Raw genomic sequence first — 20,659 nt, 5'->3', positions numbered from 1 at the left:
AACCCTTGATTCCACTTTTAATGCACAGCTATAAATATTCCTCTAGCAAAAACCTGTCCTGCTGTGGGCCCAGCAGCACCCAGGGTATGCAATCTAGGATGGGCATATACTATTAATACTGATGATGGAAACACATTATACCCCGTGAAATGATCCCAAGTGAAACACAGTGTTTGTCTCCTCTTTGAAGCGGCTTTATTCAGCCTACCTCAGAGCGCAATGTTTTTATAACTATGAATTAATAATGGGCTTGGTTCCTACAATATTGATCGTGACAAACTAAGTACAGATTGCTGGGACAACAGAACTGTCCTCGGGCTGCTTTGTGGTCTGAGGGTTGTCTGTGAAGCCTTTGTTATGTATGCGGTGGCAAAACCCTAAATGGATTCCCCACTGTAAACTACACTCCCCTGGGTTGAGCTGGTGTTGCTACTGTACACAAATCATCTTGTCATGCTGCTTCATGCTCTCACGTTTCACAAAGTAGTTTGTTGGAATCCGCTACTCAGACTGATTCACTGTAGACTGAAAAATGAAAAGATAACACACACAGGCTCATTCTTCATCTGTGTGACTGATGTCGGGAGTGTAAACGAAAAAGGGCTTGTGCTGCTTTCTATAGCGAGTAATGTGAGAGATTGAGGTAGTGCCCCTGAATACCAACTACCTGTCTGCGTATGTGTGTGTGCGTGTGTGTGTGTGTATGGTGTGCGTGTGTGTGTGTGTGTTTCTGCACATGTGTACATGCTTGGTGGTTTTGTGAAAGCTTGCATTCTTTCCTGCACCTCCATGCATGCATGCACATTTGCAGAAGCTGCGTGTCACACACGCATTTGCAGCTTTTGTGCACGTACGCGTGATCGTCAGCTTGTCGGCTAATCAAGATGAAGCACAGCATTTGAACTGTGCAGAGGGGAAAACAGAGAGGGATGGGGAAAGAGAATAGAGTGAGCATGATTGAGGGAAATGGATGAGTGCAGTGATAAGCAGAGCTGCCTGGGTCCTGACAGATACACACAGCAGATGGATGACTCTTATCTGGGAGATCACAGAGTGCATACTCGCGCCTAGGCCCAGTTACAGAGAGCCACGATCACACCAGACAGATGAATAGGCCTGCCCCCCACCAATCACACTGCACATACTGTACACACATGCACATGAGCGCACGCACACACCTACACACATAACCACTTGACAGAGTGAACAGATTGCAGAGCTTGCGTTACCTTCCTGTCTTTGACATTGAAATTCACCTGGAGTCCGGTGTCTCAAGGATGTGCGCAAGAGAGAGGAGAGAGCAAGGGTAGGGAGAGAGAAATAAGATAAATCAATTTAATTCTAATCCAAGCAGCAGAGCAAGTGCATGTGTGTTTGTGCATATTGCACACACTATACATGTATGTTGGCATACAATTTTGTCTGCCAGCGAGAGAGCCACATGCACTCTATTCTCACTTCTTTCAGCATGACAGATTTTTTCCCCTGATTTTCTGAGCACAAACAATGTCTGTCATAGAAGTTAAGATGGAGCTGAAGTCACACACGCTCAGAACAGAAAAAAACATTTGGGACTATTTGCACTGGGACACTTAATCGTTAACTGGCAATTACCAAAGGCTTGTGCGAGAGTGCTGACAGATTTACCTTTTAAGACACTGTACTCTCATCTGCCTCACATCCTCACCATCCTCCCTTTTCGTGTGCACGAGCTCTCACTCCCTCCCAACACACACCCCTTGTTGTATGGAAGGAGCTCTTCTTCAACAGCTGTTGATACTCCCAGCTGCATTTTATAGCAAGGGAGAGTGCCAGTCTCGTCTTCAAGGCAGATGGTGGCTGACTGGATGGTTGGCTGGCTGGCCGGCCTGGTGGACACGTGGCATGTTGGACGACTGCAGACGGTGCTCCATCTCATGGGGAAGCTGCAGTTACGGTATGCCTGTGCTGCGTTCTCTATAAAAACCTGCAATCACCTTACTTCCAATACAGAGTGAGGCGAGCAGGCTGCGACTGGAATGTGCGCCACGTACGCGCCCTTCATGTCAAAGATGTTTTCCAAAGTTGCTCTCCTTTGATAATCATTGGTGTGTGAAGTTGGTAGATGACACACGCCGCACCTGTTCCCTTATCTTACATTTTGATGTTTACATTTTTTTCCGACCTGTAAGATAATAATTAGAGGACTTGTAAAGTCATGTGAGAGGAGCCGTGGTTGGAAATAGAGAGCAAATAATCCTGGTGAATACTGTACCTTTATTTTCTCTACCCTATAATTTCCTCTCAAGGTCATGGTAGTCTATGGTGACGCCCTGGACTCTCTGTAGCAGGCATGTTCAAACACTCTTCGATTCATCAATACACTGTAGGAAAGACCATCAGTGGGTCAAATAATGGGTTGCTTTTCCTCGAGGGGACAATACCCTGCCCTTAGTATTGTCATGATTGATGTGTCTGGGGGCCCCAGGATTCATCAGCCTTGGGTTGGCCTACAGGGATAAACGTCTACCTCACTTTTCAGTTTACCTATCCATTAGACGAAAAGATCCTCCTGACAGGGCCCTTTGTGGTCCAAGAAAACACACTCTGTGTTTGTTTTCTAATCCACAATGTCTGTCTTCATGATACAAAATCCATCCATCACATATCCATCCATCATATTGGAGGTAACGGGCCTCTTCAACCACTATTTCCTGCTCCTTTTACTTACATAAATGGAGCAAAAAAAAAAAAAAAAAACCCTTCTAATGGCGAGTAAAGAGCTGTTGCTATCTGTAGCATGTTGAGGCAGTAGTGGGTGCATGCTGGTCAGATAAGACCCGGGCTGGAGGATGGTTCAGTGACAGATATGGATGACGTTAGTAGGTGCTTATGAAGCGCTGGGAGCTGGTCAGTGTCCGCGTGTCCATGGTCAAAGTTGAGCGCACACGGAAACTTGAACTTAGCACACACTCGTGACTCATTTCCTCAGCTGGAAACAGTGGGATGCGTCCTGTGGGGTGGGAAACAAAGACTCCCTCCTGGACACATCTTTGACACGTCACTGCTGGTACATCACATCTGGCTGATACCCAACTTGAGATAAGGTCGTTGCTTACATACTCTGCCTGTGCGCAACAATGAATCCAACCCAAGAATGTGCGTTAAAGATAAGTTCAGAAAGTTAGCTTTTTAAAGCCTGTCTTTGGATTGCCTGGGACTGCCCTCCTCTGTGACCTTTTCCAGACTGGCACACTACATCACCTCATGTGTTTAATTTATTTTACTGTCTCGCAGGGCCATTGCTCAGAATACATTCACCCTCTGCTTTTGTGGTTCTACCGCGTCACAGCTCACCACAAAGCCAGTAAGGCTGAGAGGCGCTCTAAAAGCTGTTTTAATTTCAAGCTCAAAGCTCTTTTAACAGGATGGATGTCCTTTACATCCAGTGCCCCCCCCACCCACCCACTCTGGTTGCTTTGTCACCGTTGTCATGAGCGCTGGAGCCAGCCACACAGGAATCTAAGGAATCTTTTTCGCCTGACCTGGCTCTCATGTAGAGCTAAAGAGTAATGGTGACATGGTCCAAGTAGCAGACCTCCTCTCCCTCTGCTCCTCTTTAATAGTGAATTTCAGCCCCTGCATCATGTATTAAGAATAGTCTCTAGCCCTTCCCAGTGCATGAGAAAAACATTCATATAAAACTGTGGCTGCACGCCCATCACCATTTAACTGAATTATTCAGGTTAAATAAACTTCGCCAGGAGAAAATGACTGAGCTGAACAACAGTTCACAGCAGAGTGGAGCAGTGTGCTGAACTTACCAGCAGTGACAGGGTTAATCATACCCATATGGTGTACCAAGAGGTTTGGTCCAATGCTGCTGTGGGCCAACAGGAGAGGGAAGGCTGGGTGGGGGCAGAACAGAAGGGAGAGGACAGCGGGGCAGACATTCTCCCAACACCTGCACCTGGTCACTAGATTCACACTCAAACAGCCTCAAACTCCCTTTTAAAGGATCCGCGGACACAACATCCTGCTCGCATCACGGTGATGGTCGCTGCCTTCCAGGCGTAAACTTTTGGATAGAGTGGAACAAGCGTTCAGGGATCAGCTGTGTGTTTTCCCCTTTTTCTTTTAATGTTTCATGGAAGAAATGCAGTCGGTTCTGGCGACTGATTAGACAGCGTTTTATTTATTTTTTCTTCTCTGGGGGAATTTGCAAACCTATCGGATTGTTTTGTGCCTGCGCAGTGCTGCTGAGAGAGATTTTTCCAATCCAGCTCCGAGGCGCAAAACGCGGGGAATGCAGCGGTAACATCCCGCAAGTTTTGGATCAGAGAGGCTCAGCGGCTGTCGAGACACTCAGAAAATCAAAGGTAGGACATTTAACTTCTCTCCGGTTTAACTTTTAACTCATGTTTAGTTACTCTGTATGGCAGTCTGAATGGAAGGTGACTGAAGTGCACACATTTGTTCGGTTCCTATTTCTGGATGTTGAGTTCACAGGTAAGTGCGCACTCCTCAGCGGAAAAAAAAACTAGGTTATAGAAATCCTATAATTATTTTTTAAAGGGGAAACCATATATTATTACATCAGAACTTTACTCTGTCCTGTCGTTACCACCCACCACAGAAAACCAGCAGAAACACCGTCATTCATGCAAAACTATACAATCAGGCCATCACACACACACACACACACACACACACACATATACAGCCCCTCAGGCACAGTATAATGTTTTAGTCATATTTTCTAAATGTCGATTTTAGATATCTAAAAGATATTTCAATTGGAATACTTACCTTTACATTCTTTTGACATAGATCTGACATAGATTCACCAGGCCATGGATATTTTGCCTATTGTTTAATCATTAAAAAAAAAAAAAAAAAAAATCAAGTAGGGGCTGAAAAAGTGTCTGTGGTGTTCATATTGCCATATGCCCTTTTTAACATGATTAGTTGAATAACATTTTATTCAAATGTAAATGTATTTATGTAATTTATATGAAGTCAAAGTGATCCGGAGCTGTTTTAATGAGTGATTCTTTTTATGCTGATTAATACCTGTGAATCATCATGGCAAAAAAAAGAAAAAAGAAAAGCATGTCCATATCATTTTGATTACACATCTCATGGTGCTTACATTCTATGAACAGCACTTCTACAGTGTTTTATAAGAGGAACAGAGATCAAGCCTCCCTGGTGAGAAGATATATGGCAACTGTGTGATTATGCCAGGAAGCCATGTGAGGCGTTTCCAATGGCTTCTGTTTTTAATTTCCAAATGCTCACCAAGCCAGTCGCTGCAGTTTCATCAGAATGTTCAGATTTTTCATGGGGACATATTTTTTTTTTACAGAATGTGTCACACGTGAATATTATTGTGAAATACAATGAACATTTTGTGAAATCTCACTAGTTTTTCCCCATGAATACCTCTCCCTAAAAGCCTTGTACCGTGTGCCACCAGAGGCCTTGCCTACATGGATGTCATGAGAAAAAAGGAAAAGCCCGTGGGATGGCTTATAGCCTGAGCAAAGCACACCTTCAGGGAGACAATTTAATGGATGTTATGGACTCAGCTTTTAGTATTCATAATTTATATGGGATCCTCTCCAGCAAAGTGCAGATACATAATGAATGCAGAGTTAAGGTCTAACAGTTAGGCTACGTTTCAACACCCCTAAACTGTCAGAGATGGTTTCAGCGACGACTACCTGTTTCTTTGAACTGTCATGTATTTCACTCGTCAACTTCTGAAAGTACGTAGACGTGCTTTGTTGAAAGACGGAGAGAGAGGCAGAGGGAATCACTGATGGGCATCGCGGTCTTGTTTTCATACAGCTTTCTATGAAAATGTGGATGAATTATGTACTTTAAGAAAATATAACATGTTTAATAAAATGTACAAGATGATGACAAAATGACATTGAACTTGTTTTTCAGACTTTTTTCCATGTGACTGTGCTTGCAAATAACATTATAGAGTCTTAACACATACCTCACTACATTTACACTTTAAATAAATAATAGGGCTGTCATATTTTCCAGAGCAGGTGTGAAGATTTTGGACGTTGTTCTCTCCTGCCAGACTATACCTCTCGCCTTGGAAGGCTTCAGGCCAAACTTCTGATCAGAGAGATCAGAGAGAGAAAGAGAGAGAGAGAGTCTCTTGCCTGTCCTTCCTTCTTTTTCTGTCTCGTATTTCTCATGGGGCACTCTATAATAATAGTTCACTCCTCTTTCTTTTTTTGTCCAGATTTAGATCTCTGTGGGCTACCTGCATGACTGTTACCATGACAGCATCTGGAGCCCAACTCCTCCTGTTAGCCTTGTGTGTTTACAGAGGCTCGGGCCTGCAGCAGTCTGCTCCCAGGGTTCGCCTCTCCTTCAAAGGTGAGCTCATACAGATTAACCAAAACTCCCTCTGACAGCAGGGATTGCCATAATAGTTTCTTTTACTTGGATGGTGTCTCCCACTAAGTCACACAAACTCACGCACACACCCACACACGTATCCACACCACCGGTTATGTTTCCTCTTCATACATATGTAAAGAACGTATTTCCTGCCACATGTCAAACAGTGCGACGCTGAAAACAAAAGGTGGATATTACGTGTGGTTGGTCACTGGTAGTGCCCTTCGACAAAATTTCTTCCCACACCCTAAACCCTCACGCACACTAGTCTGACCTGTCAGTTCTTCTTTGTTTTTGATGTCTGACACGGTGACACAAAAAGGAAACACCTGAAATCTGATCAGAAGAGCAAAGTGATATTTTAGAAGCGTAATGTTTTGCCTGCGAGGTGTAGATTCATGAAGGGACAGTGTTTTCAAATCCTTTTTTTGTGGGCTTTTTGGGATTTTCCCTGTCATCATTTACTCTAATAGTGAAGATTCATGTTACAGATGTGTGGATGACACCTTTGATCAAAACAATGCTGGATGATTACAGTTATTTCTGCATCTCTATCATGTCACTTCAAGTGCACCTGTGCATGTGGACGTGTACACTCACAAAAACACCCCCACGTCACACCTGAAGTACCTGTAAGTGAGAATTAGAGGTTGGAATCAGATTTTATAACATTCCTCAGCTCTTTGATGTGGAGGTGATTCAAAGCGCTCTGGTCCCGGGTCAGGTCTAGGCGGAGTAGACGTATCTCTGTCTTATCTTTTTTCTTTTTTTTTTGAACTTCCATAATTTAATGAGAAACATTTATGATTTTGTACATTGTAAACAAGAGACATCTGAAGCAGATTAGAGGTGAGCTATCATGAGGTCTGTGCTTAATATTTTCTGGCAGTCGTCATGCAGTGTTGTTCTGAATACAGAAAATTTTGTACGACTGAAAACAGCTGTGTACATGCAGTTGATGGTTGTTGTATACAGCGATCATTCCATTTGAGGCTTGAGAGGGTAATTGCAGTGCATTTTTATATGACCTTTAACACTAATACCCTTTCGGTAAACAGCTTATACACGCCAGTGCGTTTTCTTTTTTCTTTTTTTTTTTTTGCAGCAGGGTGCATAAAGTAACAGTCTGACCAATTACACAAGTTTGGTCTTGAACTTTATCATGTTCCTTCCTGTGTAGAATTCAGGAATTCACATTTGTACAGAGCTCTTCATGAGAGATTCATACACCGGAGCTTGTGTAAAACAGCTGAGAGGTGTTGAATTATTAGATTGTTGGTGAGCTCCTACAGGCCCCCGGTCACCCTTCCCCCTAATGCCAAACAAAAAGGAGAAAAGTTGGATTTACTCCCCAACTGTTTTCTGCCACTCCAAGGTTTTATTGTTCATTGTTTGTGACAGCGAGTCTCTTTGTTCCCTGAGGCGCCTGTGGAGGAGGTTTTGGGGCGGCTGGAGGACATGTGACTCCTGTGAGCGAATGAACCGGCCATAGTGACACTCTGGGGTGCAGGAGGCCTGCAGAGGATAGAGATCTCGTATTGTTTCCTCTGTCGCTGGGAAGTTGTGTCAGTTGTGCGCACTTCAAAGGGATTGACTGAGTCTCATTTGATAGAATTAGTCAGCATTGCTAGAGAGCAAAATGTGCAGTGTAATCGAGCCCATGTTTTAGGACCCCATGCCCTCATGGTGCTGTCACCAGTTTGTTCATGCTTGAGATAGGGCTGGGACTAAACAGCAATGGGTCATTAGTGCCTTAGTGACAATATGTTGTCAGGTTGTAACATGAGAGCTTATAGTGGCCCAGCTGAAGCTCCATACTTGAATCGTATGTCCTTCCCAGTGTTTCCCTATCAGTGTCAGAATGTTGTCAGGGGATAAGTGTTTGCTGAATGTTTACCAGATGATGGCAGTACATTGTTTGCTATTTTTGGAGAATGGAGACATGTATAGGGGTGTGGTGTTTCTACATTTAGCCTCTTCAGTGAATCCACTATGGCCCAGTGGAGCTCGGCCAGAGGCTTGTTATCCTGTGTTTACCTCTCAGGAGCAGAACCGGGCCTTGTCCCACCTCGGAGGCTCCATCCCGTGTCGCCCGGAGATCCGATTGCATCGCTTATTTTAGTGGCACCTTGACTGCATCCTGTTAACATTGACCTCAAAAGGAAGATGGCAGGCCCTTTGATGTAAATAAAGATTGCGCTTCCTCTCGAATCCCTGTAAGCCGGCTTCTGAGGGTCTGTGTGAACATTTGTCATTATATAAGCCTGCTGTCTTTAACATGCCTCCACCATGTCGCAGTGTGCACATATGGTTGTCAATATCTTGCACACACCACAGATGTGTGTGAGTGTGTGTTGTTTTTTTATGTGTGTAAAATGATGCAATGAATTTTTTGGATGGCAGAATGGAAAAAAAAAAAAAAAAATCACACTCAGAGGCGGAGTGCTGTACAGAGTCCATTTGTCTCGCAGCAGATGAAAATTGTTCAATCAAAGCTTTCAAGAGAACAAAAAAAAAAAAAAGGAGAAACATTTTCCACTGCAGCGTGTCTTAACAGGTTATGCTCTGCTGAACACAATCCTGATCTTAAGAATTAGCAGCGCGTTCCACTGACCGTGTTTCCCTAAGGGACCGGCTTTTCGGTCTCCACAAGGCATGTGGTGCCTTAAACTCAATCAGACAGTCAGGACACATAAAATATTGAGATCTTAAAAGCGAATATGTTTCCTAAAATGCTCTAAGTTGAGTTATATTTAATCAGTGACACACATTTTCCAGAAAAGAAGTGAGAACATCGAGGGACCATAAGTTCATTCAAGTCAGTAATGAAACATGTTAAAGGCATAAATGGAATGAAGTGAATAGTTGTTGGGAGGTGAACTTTGCTCCCCCTGCTGTTGGTTTTCCAAATAAAGTGATGTTTTCTTAACAGAGCTGCTGCAAACTTTTTTGTCACACAGAACTGATGGACACTCGGGCAGCACGGCCCTTCAGTTTCTCCTTCAACACCAGCGACTACCGCATCCTCCTGATGGATCAGGATCAGGGCCGTCTTTACCTGGGCAGCCGGGAATACCTGGTGGCTCTGGACATGCACAATGTCAACAAGGAGCCACTCATTGTGCGTTGCTTTTTCTTAAACCTAGTCTGCATTACATCTCTAAATGCAATGATCATTAATAATCCAGTATTTTTGGTGTTTTTTGAAAAAAAAAAAAAAAAAATAGATCCACTGGCCAGCGTCTGCTAAGAGAAAGGGAGAATGTCAGATGACAGGAAAGGGAAGACAGGTGGGATCATCTGTTTATATCCTGCTCTTTCAAAAAGAAAACAAAAAAATCACAGACCTGTTCTTTCATGCCGGGACGATGACGACAATGATGTTTGAATTCCATTTGTCTTACTCCTCTTTGTCCAGGGAGAATGTGCCAACTTTGTAAGGTTGATAGAACCGTGGAACCGCACCCACCTCTACACCTGCGGAACGGGGGCGTACCAGCCCATCTGCACATTCATCAACAGAGGCTGGAGGGCAGAGGTGAACACAGAGACGCTTGCAGTTCCCTGAGTGGGATTTACAGCAAAAAAAAAAAAATCCCTGAGTTGTAGGCCTGGAAAGATTTGCCCTGCTAAATATTTCAGGACTACAAACTGGGACACTGATTTGTTTATGATTTCCCCATGCTCCCATGTGACGTCTATTATTATGCATATTCTCCCTGTCTAATCTGCCTCTGCAGGACTACCTGTTTAGGCTGGTCCCTGGGTATGTGGATTCAGGGAAGGGAAAATGTTCCTATGATCCCACACAGGAGAACATTGCGGTTCTAATCAGTAAGCCATGCTTCATTTACAGGCGGAAAAAAACATATATATTTAAATCTAAATGTCTTTAAATCTAAATGTCTTATACCACTGAATCACAAAGTCTTACCTCTCTGTTCTCTCATTGGCTCACCTCTGCAGATGGTAACCTATATGCGGGGGTCCACATTGACTTCATGAGTACAGATGCTGCTCTGTTTAGGACCATGGGAGGGAGAACAGCAATCAGGACAGAGCAGTATGACTCCAGGTGGCTCAACGGTGAGTAAGTGTGGGTGTGAGGAGGTAAATGTTGCTGATTACAGGTTATGGTTCCTCTCATTTTATTTGACAACCACTTGCCTCAATCCTCTTTCTGCTTATCTGTTTTTATCCCACTAGAGCCTGTGTTTGTTCAGATCCAGCAGATCCCTGACAGTGCAGAAAGGAACGACGACAAACTTTACTTCTTTTTCCGTGAGAAGAGTCTCGACTCAAGCGGTGGGGCGAGCCCCAGCGTTTTAGCTAGGGTGGGAAGAGTGTGTCTGGTGAGCCAAACTGCATTGTGCATGTAGTGGAAAGATATACAGCGTACCTTGTAATGTGAAACGTGTTGTACATATTGAATCATGACCTAATTTCCTTCCTGTCTAGAATGATGAAGGAGGGCAGAAGTCCCTGGTGAACCGCTGGACGACGTTCCTGAAGGCTCGTCTTATCTGCTCAGTGATAGGAGAAGATGGAGTGGAGACACGGTTTGATGAACTACGTGAGGCCACGATAAAATAAGCACCGCGCTTAAACTGATTGCATTTTAATTGCAACCGCTTTTACACAGAGTTATTGAATTTGCATATCATTCTTCTTCCAGGGGATGTGTTTATTCAACCCACACAGGATGAACGAAACCCTATGGTGTATGCTCTCTTCACCACAGCGGGGTGAGTCGTTTTTAGAAGCTTGGTTAATTTACACCTCACCCAACCTCATCAACTCACATTTTTGTAGACGATTCAAGTTTTAATTTTAGGAGTTGGGTGCGAAGTGTCTCCAAATGCTGTCTCTTACCTTCACTGTTTCTGTTTAAGCTCTGTGTTCAAGGGCTCAGCAGTCTGCGTCTACTCAATGGCTGATATCCGCAACGTTTTCAATGGGCCGTTTGCCCACAAACATGGTCATAATTACCAGTGGACAGAGTACACTGGCAAGATCCCCTACCCAAGGCCTGGAACAGTATGTCTCAGTCATGCGATATGATCCATTCATACATAAACCTTTTTTAAACAATTTAAACACATATGTACATAAACAAACTCCTCCTCTTCTGTCTTCCCATCCAGTGTCCAGGAGGAACCTTCACCCCTGGCATCCGCTCCTCCAAGAACTTCTCAGATGAGGCTGTGGATTTCATCAGAGCCCATCCCCTCATGTTCCATCCCGTTTATCCTATCCACCGCCGCCCCCTGGTGGTGAGAACCGGCGTGGACTACCGCTTCACTGCCCTGGTGGTGGATCAGGTGGATGCTGTGGATGGACGCTACGAGGTGCTCTTCTTGGGGACAGGTGAGACAGCTGCAGGACTGGGGGCGGGAGGATTATTTTGGCAAGAAAAAGTAGGACTTGAATATAATTTCTTTCCCTTCTAGATCGAGGCACTGTGCAAAAAGTTATTGTTTTGCCCAAGGACCCGATCAGCATGGAGGAACTCACTCTAGAGGAAGTGGAGGTTTTTCGGGTATGTTTAGATGTGTGACGCTGAAATGACTGAAAATTCTCTCATTTCAAGATAAAATCGTGTTGATTTTTCTTTTTATTCATTTACAGACCAGGGCTCCTGTCAAAACAATGAAGATATCTTCTAAAAGAGTAAGTAAATTCCTCTGGAACATTTACATTTCAGTGCCTACTTCGCAACAGCTTCTTCACAGCCTCACCGAATTGGTTTTGTTTTGCTTGTGTCACCATAGCAACAGCTGTACGTGTCATCGGACGCGGGCCTGACCCAGGTGTCGCTGCACCGCTGTGGTGTGTATGGCAGGGCCTGCTCTGACTGCTGTCTGGCCCGGGACCCCTACTGTGCCTGGGATGGAGAGAGCTGCTCTGCCTTCACCCCCTCCACCAAGAGGTCAGGGACGCCCCACAGCTTCCCAGTGCACTTTTTCTAGAGAATAAGGACAGGATGTGTTGAGTCAACTTCATTCTTAATTTTTTGTCTCAGGAGGAGCAGAAGACAGGACGTTAAACATGGTGACCCACTGAGGCAGTGCAGAGGCTTCAATGCCAAAGGTGTGGCAATTTTTTTGTGTGTGTTTAAAGACCACATGTATATCTTTTTATTTCAAGCGATTGTCACTGTTTCTTCTGTGTCTCTTTGCAGTGGAGAAACGTCTAAGAGAAACAGTGCAGTTTGGGGTGGAGGGCAGCAGTACCTTCTTAGAGTGCCAGCCTCGCTCTCCTCAGGCCACCGTCAAGTGGCTTTTCCAGAGGGAAGGAAAGAGGAAAGTGGTGAGGAAAAGCATTAACAGTTTGGGAAGTCCTGCAGTTTGCATTCTTGCAGAGAGTTAGCTGAAAAAATCGCTACCACTCGGTATGACACAAATATAAGTCTTGTCGGCAGGAAATAGTCTTGTCGGCAGGAAATAGCACATACTCCCAAAATTTCAACCTGTTGTTTTTAGACTTGAAACGTTACAGATGCCAGCAGATGAATTTCAGAGCCAGACTGACTGTTTCCTGTCTTTATGCTAAGCTAAGCTAACCAGGTGCTGGTTATAGCTTCCTGTTTACTGTCAGATATGAGAGTGATATCAAATCTTCTCATCTAATACCCTGCAAGAAAGTGATTAATGATGAATGAATTGCTTTAAAGGGATCAAACACTTGCCTACACGTATTCTGTGTACAAATTCAAACACACACCTCCCTCACTTAGACTTTCTGCTTATTTTATTCTTTTTTCCACAGCTCAACCGTGTGGGAGGTCTCCTGAAGACCAACCACGGCATCCTCCTGAAGTCTCTCAACCAATCAGACGCGGGTCTCTACCACTGCCTCGCCACCGAGAACAACTTTAAACACACAGTGGCCCGCGTGGCGCTGCGCATCCTGGATCGAGACATCGTTTTAGCTCTCACTGCTCAAGATGAGGACGAAGAGCCAAAAACTCGCCAAGCGGGAACGTATCCACAGTCATCCCTCGTCTCCACGCCTTTCCCGCCTGAGATTAGACTGATTAATCAGTACTGCCAGTCCTACTGGGAACAGCTTAGTCCCAAACAGCAGCAGCAGCGCAAGCGAACCAGCCGCAGACACACAGAGAGCCAGGACCAAGGCCTCGGCTAGAGGACGGGGCTGACGCTGTCCAACACTGGCCTGTCTGGACTTTATGGTGGACTTTTATGTTTGACATGCATGTTTTGGTGTTACCTCCATTCATTAGGCTGGTGATGCTGTCATGCTGTCGTTAAAGAACTATATTGGTGGTTTTGCAGGTGTCAGCCTAAACACAGATTTTGTATGTTTTACATTACTGATGACCACTTTTCAAAGAATACTGTATGTTTCATTCGGGTATCGGTTCATGTTAGTTTGACAATCAAATCAACTCACAGACTTGATATTTGATTGCATATCATAGGGATTGTTTTAAAACTTTTTCTTGTTGGTACATTCAGGTGACTGTAGGAAATCCCAGCGTCAGTGACTTGAGAATCACTGTGGAAGATCAACATTTTTAGTGCAAGAAACCAAAAAAAAAAAAAAAAACACACTTTTTCACAATGTCCATGTTTGCTTATTATTTTTCTTTTAAATTGATCCCATGACAAAATAAAAGTTTCTGCCACTGATCATTAATTGCCAGATGTTGGATGGTCCTTGAAAGCACCACAAAGGAAGAGTTTGCAAAACACAACTGGATTACCAACTGTAATGTTACTGTGACAAAGGAAAAAAAAAAAAAAACATGCATCACATATTTCAGGCAAGTTTGTTGTTGTTTTGGAAAATGTTTGAATGTCATGTAAAGTCAATGCAACATGTAGTTAAGAGGCTACAACATGCAAAACCACAAGTATGGTCTTTTTAAGTATCTTGAAACAAAAATGTAATATATTGATTGTGAATATAATATATATGGTCATGATATGGTCATTGGATTACTCTTGTATTGTATGAAGATAGTATGATGATATAAATGCAGATGTTGCATGCTGTTGTATCTGTCGTTGTTTGTTGCAAGTTGTACATTTTACTGTTCTGTTTTCAACCTTGGTGTGTTATGATGTTTGTAAGGTGTAATGTATTCTGTTAAGCTAATTCCATTGGATGTTGTCATATAATGGCTCCCTTACTGTCCCGTGCTCTAGTGACCTGCAGTATGTGAGTGTTTAAGATATGTATAGCATACAGTGTTCTTCCAGTTATGCACTTTGTCGGTGGCGGTATTAGAGGGAATTTGGGGATCTTTGCACAGATGTATGAGAAAATGATACAGGAACATAATTTTCATGTACAGTATGTTATTACAAAAATGGGAATGAAACTGGCTCAGATTTAGTATTTGATTGGTGGTGTTCTGTCATAAGCTGTATTTACTTCTTTTTAAAAATGGCTCTTTTCAATGGAAGCACAAGGAACAATATATTTTCCAGTCAGAGCCACCATTCACCTTCATTGTGAGTAACACAGTGCTACGTGCTGTCATGCTGATCAATCCTACACTGGAAATGTTTGAACAAATATATAAACATTTCAGAATTCTCTTAAGTGTGTCCTTCACAGTCCTTTACGTTAAATGACTTGTTTATTTAATCGCCTACAGTTTGTCTCATATACAACTCATATTCCAGTTTGCAAAATCCAAAAATGTTGCTACCCAGAGTTTTCGCCCTAAAAATCACAGTTGAACTAACGTCAAAATCTACACAAACAAGAACCTCTGCATCAGTCGTCCCATTCGTCGTCGTCGTCGTCTTCATCTCCACCCTCTTCTTCACTTTCATCTGAAACAGAGGACAAATATAAAAATATGGGACTTTGTTTGGTTCCTCTTGGTTCAACTCATGCATGTATTTTTCTCTCTTTGCGTAAAGATGTAATTCATGTCTAATATTTACCAGAGGAATGGATGACTTTACTCCTCTTCTGCATGACACTCATGAGAGCACCAACGATGCCCTCACCTGATCCTGGAGACGAGGATGGAGCTGGATCAGGGCTCTCTGTCACCTGTAACACACACCAGGATGGGAGGACAGCATTTAAACATGAATGTCTGTAAGCAAAATTTTAATTATGACACATTGTAGCATGACAATTAAGACCCGTGTAATTATATATAGCATATGTGAAATGTTTTGGAGAAAAAGGAAGTTGCTTTACATTTCTGAGCTTCTTCCCCAGTCGGATCTGATCCAGCAGAGCTCCTCTGCTGTCTCCTCCTCCCGAGGATACAGGGGCAGGTGGTGCTGGGCCACCGGAGGGGGGAGGAGGTGGTGGGAAATCTGAAGAAACAGAAGCCTGAGGAGGTGGAGGAGGAGGGGGTGGAGGAGGAGGTGGAGCACCTCCTCCTCCTCCTCCGCCCACTCTGCTGGGTGCAGATGGGACTGGAGGAGGCGGAAAACGCTGTTGGCTAGATGGCGGCGGGGGAGGAGGCGCGTGGTGGGAGGACATCGGAGCTGAGGCAGTAGAGAACTTTGTGGAAGGTGGTGAGGACGCCGAGAGTGCAGGTGGCGGTGGTGGTGGAGGTCCGCCTCTGTTTGTTGGAGGGGGCGGGGGTGGCACACCTCCACGTGCTGAAGGTGGGTGAGCGGATGGGGTACCTCGTGAGGACTGGCCTGGGATGGGAGGCAGGGGGCCGGAGCGGCTTCGTGGAGGTGGAGGGGTCGGGGCAGAGAGAGTGGAGCCTGGCAAAGGAGGCAGGGGCCCTTGTCTGCCAGGTGGAGGGGGTGGAGGTCCAGAAGCTGTAATGCAGTGGAAGAAGATACTCATCACAACTCAGCCCAGGCTTTAGGCCATTACATCAGCCTGTATTGAGCAGTGTGATTGATAAGTAGGTAGAAAATGATGCTGTCTCACCTCTGTTCACCTCCCGTTTGACGGCCTCCATGCCTCCAGACTGCTCGATGACATTATAGATGAGCTGAGAGGTTTTTTCATCCCTCATCTCAGCTTCACTGATCCCAGCTTGGGAGAGCAGCTTCCACAGATCAGGGTCAATGTTGTTGGGATCCCACCCGACATGACTAACATGCCTGACATGAAGGAAACAAAAAGAGATATGATATTGCAAAACAACATCCTGTCAAGATATTTATCAAACGTCACTGCCTCAGAGATCAGAGGCAACACATTCATCGGCTCAAACACTCACTTAAATCCACTGGGTGCTCCTATGTCTGCTTTGGAGAGTTTGGGGCCCTTTTTCTTGTTCTTCTTGTCCTTTTTCTTGTCTTTGATGCTGAGAGATAAGGAAGAGGTTGAAGGTGTCGTGCGGTAGCGTGAAGACTGGATATCTGGGTTCTGGATGTCCACCGTGGCCATAGGAAAAGATCCAGGGCTACCAGATGATGCTTTTGGAGGAGATACAGAGAACATACAAGTTGGCACTTAACCTCAGGTGGTGGTAAAAGTCGAGTTATAGCTGAGACATGTTGAGGAGTCACGCACCTTTTTCAGGCGGGAGTCGAGGCAGGGAACCTCTGTCTAGAGTGACAGGAAACGGGAAAAGAGGAAATACCTATATTTACTCATACAGTTTGCTATACATGTAGATACAACAGCATGTTGCTGTGTTGAAGTTAATTACTATCTTACCACTAGGTGGCAGGGGGCGCTGTTTCTTGTCTGTCAACAAAGAGAAGAGAGAGATCAGTTTTCACCATAATCCAATATTTAATATATAAATAAAATATATTTAAAATACCCTTAAAACAATCATGTATTGTACCCCTGAGCCCCAAGCCCGCGCATGGGATCGAAAAACCACCTTTCTTGGGAAAAGCGCCTTAAATAAACCATTTATCACAGCCAGAAGCTGTAAAGACTGAGAGAATCGTCGGATTTTGAACTTCCAACTTGGACCGTGAATTAACCAGGTGTGACATACGCTTCCGTCAGAAAATGTGGCAGAATTTAAGCTTCAAATTGCAGTCTTTCCTCGAAATCGCTCCAGTCTACATGGCTTATTAAAAAAAATCCCTAAAATAAACGGTTTGCTCTAACTCTAGCTAAAGCATTTAAAAAACGGATAAATCTACGCTTCTCATCGCATCCACGATGACGTCGATGTCAGGTGGTCACGTCACACTAACGCACGGAAGTTGCCAGCATTTGTTTACAAAGTGCAGAGCGTGGATTAATAGGGAGACAAACACACACAACACTTAAAAAGTTTGAGTTGTAAAACAAATTTATCATGACACAAAAAGGATAAAGACTAAATATAGACTGAAGACGGTTGTTAGTAAGTTACTGGAAGATAGTTTGAGCTGCGAGAACGAATTAAACAACCGGATTTCCAGCGACTCCAGGCGAGGATCCCGACCTGTCTTGATCCGTGTGAGTAAGGCTTTTATCATCCTGTTTCAGACCTGTTTCTTTTTCTTTTAGCATGCTGTATCTCTATGTGTCTGGGTTATATTTATAAGTATTATAATAGCTTCTCACAGGTTTTCAAGACAGTCAGAGGGATTTGAGGAAGGGAAAGACCCATTTGAGGACATGTCAGTAGGTCTATATTTCATCATATTATCGTATGGTATCTCTAAAAATGTGGAAAGGTTGTATTTATACATATTATAATAGCCTGTAAGGTATTATAATACTAATATCACATATAATAAATTGTAATAAACTATTTATATTATAATATTTACAGTACAATGTCACCTGGAGCAACAGATTCTGCTTCTAATATATATTACATTATAAATACCTTGTATACATACATATATAAACTCCTGTGTGTATATATATGCATATATACATATATATTAGTGCAGAAAGTGTTGTGTGGCACTGTGACTGCATTAGACAGGAACTGATGCAGACTGGCATGACTATGGTTCCTCTGCATACTTGTAGTAGTAGTGTTGTATATAGTTGCTTTGAATGATATTATGGCACTATAAATATGCTATGCTGCACATTTAAAACTCTCCCTTCTTCTAGCCATTGTTGTGCTGTTTCCATTGAGGTACAGGACTTTATATTGCTGTGAAAAATGAGCCACAGTGGGTAAAAATGTGTAAAGTCATAAAAACGCCCAGAAACTGCTTGGGGTACAGGGGGTTAAATGAAAAAGTATGTATTTATTTATCAATTATGATTTATCATTGCACCAGCATTCTCACTTTTAAAATGATCAGAATTTGGCAAAAATCACCTCATTAAAGTGGATTTAAATTATTTTTTTTCCAGTATATATTGCAAACAATATATAAGCCCAAGAACATTTACAAAAACATGTTGTAGTGGTAAAGCTATGAATCATTAAAAATGTATTTCATGCTCTATAATTCTAAAAATAAACATTTTTGGTTATGACCTCACTGACCGTGACGGTTGTTTCTTTGGTCGATTTTCTCCTCCACAGCACTTTGGAAGGCCTCTGCTTCCTGTTGCTCGGCAAAGTTCAGTCCCACTTGACAATCCTGCATTGTTTAACGAGTGAACACGGAGTCAAACGCACACATATCTCAACCAATATTTCAAAGATTTGTGACCTGTTGATGTTTTGAACACAGATATTTGAAGGGAACCACATCCTATCAGTAATAGACAGTGATCAAAGTTGCAGGAAGAGGTGGAGTAAGGGTGTGCTTACATCTGCAGCAAAGGTATGAAAGTACGACTGTGGCGAGGAGTAAACAATTTGGTTGTAGAGCTCCTGCTCCCAAACCTGCCGCCCTGCCTGTGAAAAAAAAAAGTTAATATTCCACTGTCTCAATAATACTCCAGATCTGACCCTGTCTGGATTTGAGTCAGTCTGACAGGTTTGTAACGTTTCAGAGGGTCAACATAGACAAAGTGATTATCAGTCTGAAGAGGGCCTGAATATTCTTATGTCGGCTTGCAGTGAAATTCTTGGTACAAGGGCACCACTGTGCAAGAGATTACCTTCAAATCAAACATCCGTATGAAGTAGGAGCGCTGAGGGTTGTCTTTGACGAAGCACACGACTCCAGTGTGCTGCAGACTCCATATGGATGGACTGTTAGGCAGAGCCATGTGCAACTGTGCTACTGCAGTGGCCATGGACTGAACACACACAGACAACACATGCATGGAAAACAGTTCAGTGCTGATAGGACACTTGAGATCATTTTATGGCCGTTCACATGTAAATCTGGTGTTTTATGGTGATATTTTTAATTTGCCACTGCAGGTGTACAAGTCTTTAAAAAAAAAAGTGCAGTTCAAATTAGATTGTTTTGTTGTTGGTACAGCTGTGAACTTCAGTGACTAATACAGAGTCAGGAATAAAGCAACTTCTGCTCGACAGAAACACTAGACCCAATGATAGCGTCTAATTCTGACAGAGAGGAAGAAATGGTTCAGCCACCATTTCCTGATACAGCTACCTCCTTTTTTGATGACCTAATGTCAGCAAGTCTTTTCAAACTGCATTTGCATTAGCGCACAGTAAATTTTATGTGTTAAAATAAGACTTGAGTTCTTAGTTCTTTACCTGAATATATGTAACAAAAAATAAAAAGACAAGCAAATAAAGTAACGAAAAGCAGATCAGACAAGTGTGAATCTACATTACTGTTGTTACTGAAGTTAAATATATAATGTAAAAATCCTCAGCTGAAGTTTCAACTGTCAACTGTGTTCATTGAAATTCAGGATATAATGTTTAACCACCAAAGGCGAGAGAGAGAGAGCGAAAGAGAGGTCTTGAGGGCTGAAACAGTTTACATTGTTCTGTAGCAACCAGAATAACCAGAAGTATCTTGGATACCTTTTTCTTTTACTTTTACAATAAACTGTTCCACCAGAAAGGATACAAGTCAGGACAGACACAGATAGAATATCACCCCACAGTGGGCAACCCCCTCTCTGGTCAGCTCAGAACTTACAGCACACCTTCTGCCCAGCAGCTCCTCCAACTTCTCATTCTCCTGCAGGCTCAGCAGAGGGCTGCGGGCGTTCTCCATTTTAGTTTTAGATCCACGACTCATGGTCCTCTGATAAATCTCCTGCTTTATCTTAAGTGAATGTTTTACAGCATTTGAAAGAGCGTCAGCGCTTACAATAACGGAATACAAAGCTCTACAGTCAAGGAAGTTTCTCTTCTCTGTTCTGTGCACACATCATTTCAAAGCAGGAAATGGGCAACCGCACTTCTCTAACCCCCACTTTTCTTCTTTCTCTCAGACGCAGAGCACAAATGAATGTGTTACTTCCATTTTCAGAGGGAGGCAGTGCACTGTGAGTACTG

The 20,659-nt window shown here is 43.4% G+C and overlaps 2 protein-coding genes across 3 annotated transcripts; one reads left to right on the top strand and one right to left on the bottom strand.

The window, feature by feature from the left end:
- The first annotated feature begins 3,850 nt into the window (after nucleotides 1-3,850).
- LOC111235010 (semaphorin-3F-like) lies at nucleotides 3,851-14,175 on the top strand. Of its 2 annotated transcripts, XM_022763292.1 has the most exons (19): nucleotides 3,851-4,095; nucleotides 4,234-4,358; nucleotides 6,248-6,384; nucleotides 9,369-9,529; nucleotides 9,636-9,698; nucleotides 9,827-9,946; nucleotides 10,149-10,242; nucleotides 10,375-10,494; nucleotides 10,615-10,760; nucleotides 10,867-10,981; nucleotides 11,084-11,153; nucleotides 11,301-11,445; nucleotides 11,553-11,775; nucleotides 11,859-11,947; nucleotides 12,037-12,078; nucleotides 12,180-12,337; nucleotides 12,431-12,498; nucleotides 12,590-12,717; nucleotides 13,177-14,175. In XM_022763292.1, exons 3-19 carry the CDS (start codon nucleotides 6,273-6,275, stop codon nucleotides 13,552-13,554), a joined length of 2,232 nt encoding a protein of 743 aa, XP_022619013.1. In that variant the 5' UTR covers nucleotides 3,851-4,095; nucleotides 4,234-4,358; nucleotides 6,248-6,272; the 3' UTR covers nucleotides 13,555-14,175. The 2 variants fall into 2 exon arrangements, with proteins under 2 accessions (XP_022619013.1, XP_022619011.1); XM_022763290.1 differs by having other exon boundaries at nucleotides 3,851-4,358.
- was (Wiskott-Aldrich syndrome) lies at nucleotides 13,997-20,557 on the bottom strand. Its single transcript, XM_022763293.1, has 11 exons — nucleotides 20,298-20,557; nucleotides 19,333-19,473; nucleotides 19,040-19,126; nucleotides 18,770-18,866; nucleotides 17,029-17,058; nucleotides 16,882-16,917; nucleotides 16,586-16,784; nucleotides 16,291-16,466; nucleotides 15,595-16,175; nucleotides 15,330-15,441; nucleotides 13,997-15,215 (listed from the first exon to the last, which is right to left on the bottom strand). Exons 1-11 carry the CDS (start codon nucleotides 20,397-20,399, stop codon nucleotides 15,157-15,159), a joined length of 1,620 nt encoding a protein of 539 aa, XP_022619014.1. The 5' UTR covers nucleotides 20,400-20,557; the 3' UTR covers nucleotides 13,997-15,156.
- Nucleotides 20,558-20,659: the final 102 nt, after the last annotated feature.

Source organism: Seriola dumerili, unplaced genomic scaffold (assembly GCF_002260705.1).
Source record: "Seriola dumerili isolate Sdu_G_001 unplaced genomic scaffold, Sdu_1.0 BDQW01000468.1, whole genome shotgun sequence".
In the NCBI taxonomy this organism is placed as follows: domain Eukaryota; kingdom Metazoa; phylum Chordata; class Actinopteri; order Carangiformes; family Carangidae; genus Seriola; species Seriola dumerili.
Note: the sequence above shows the minus strand (reverse complement) of the source record. Positions and strands in the feature narration are given on the sequence as shown.

What these genes read in the sequence shown, in the direction of transcription:
- LOC111235010 (XM_022763292.1), top strand. Translation starts at nt 6,273, where the DNA reads ATGACTGTTACCATGACAGCATCTGGAGCCCAACTCCTCCTGTTAGCC. An exon ending in GGTTCGCCTCTCCTTCAAAG is followed by an intron (nt 6,385 to 9,368) that starts GTGAGCTCATAC and finishes TTTGTCACACAG; the next exon opens with AACTGATGGACACTCGGGCA. An exon ending in GACACGGTTTGATGAACTAC is followed by an intron (nt 10,982 to 11,083) that starts GTGAGGCCACGA and finishes TTCTTCTTCCAG; the next exon opens with GGGATGTGTTTATTCAACCC.
- was (XM_022763293.1), bottom strand. Translation starts at nt 20,399, where the DNA reads ATGAGTCGTGGATCTAAAACTAAAATGGAGAACGCCCGCAGCCCTCTG. An exon ending in GGAGCACCCAGTGGATTTAA is followed by an intron (nt 16,467 to 16,585) that starts GTGAGTGTTTGA and finishes CCTTCATGTCAG; the next exon opens with GCATGTTAGTCATGTCGGGT. An exon ending in TAAAGTCATCCATTCCTCTG is followed by an intron (nt 15,216 to 15,329) that starts GTAAATATTAGA and finishes CCTCTGTTTCAG; the next exon opens with ATGAAAGTGAAGAAGAGGGT.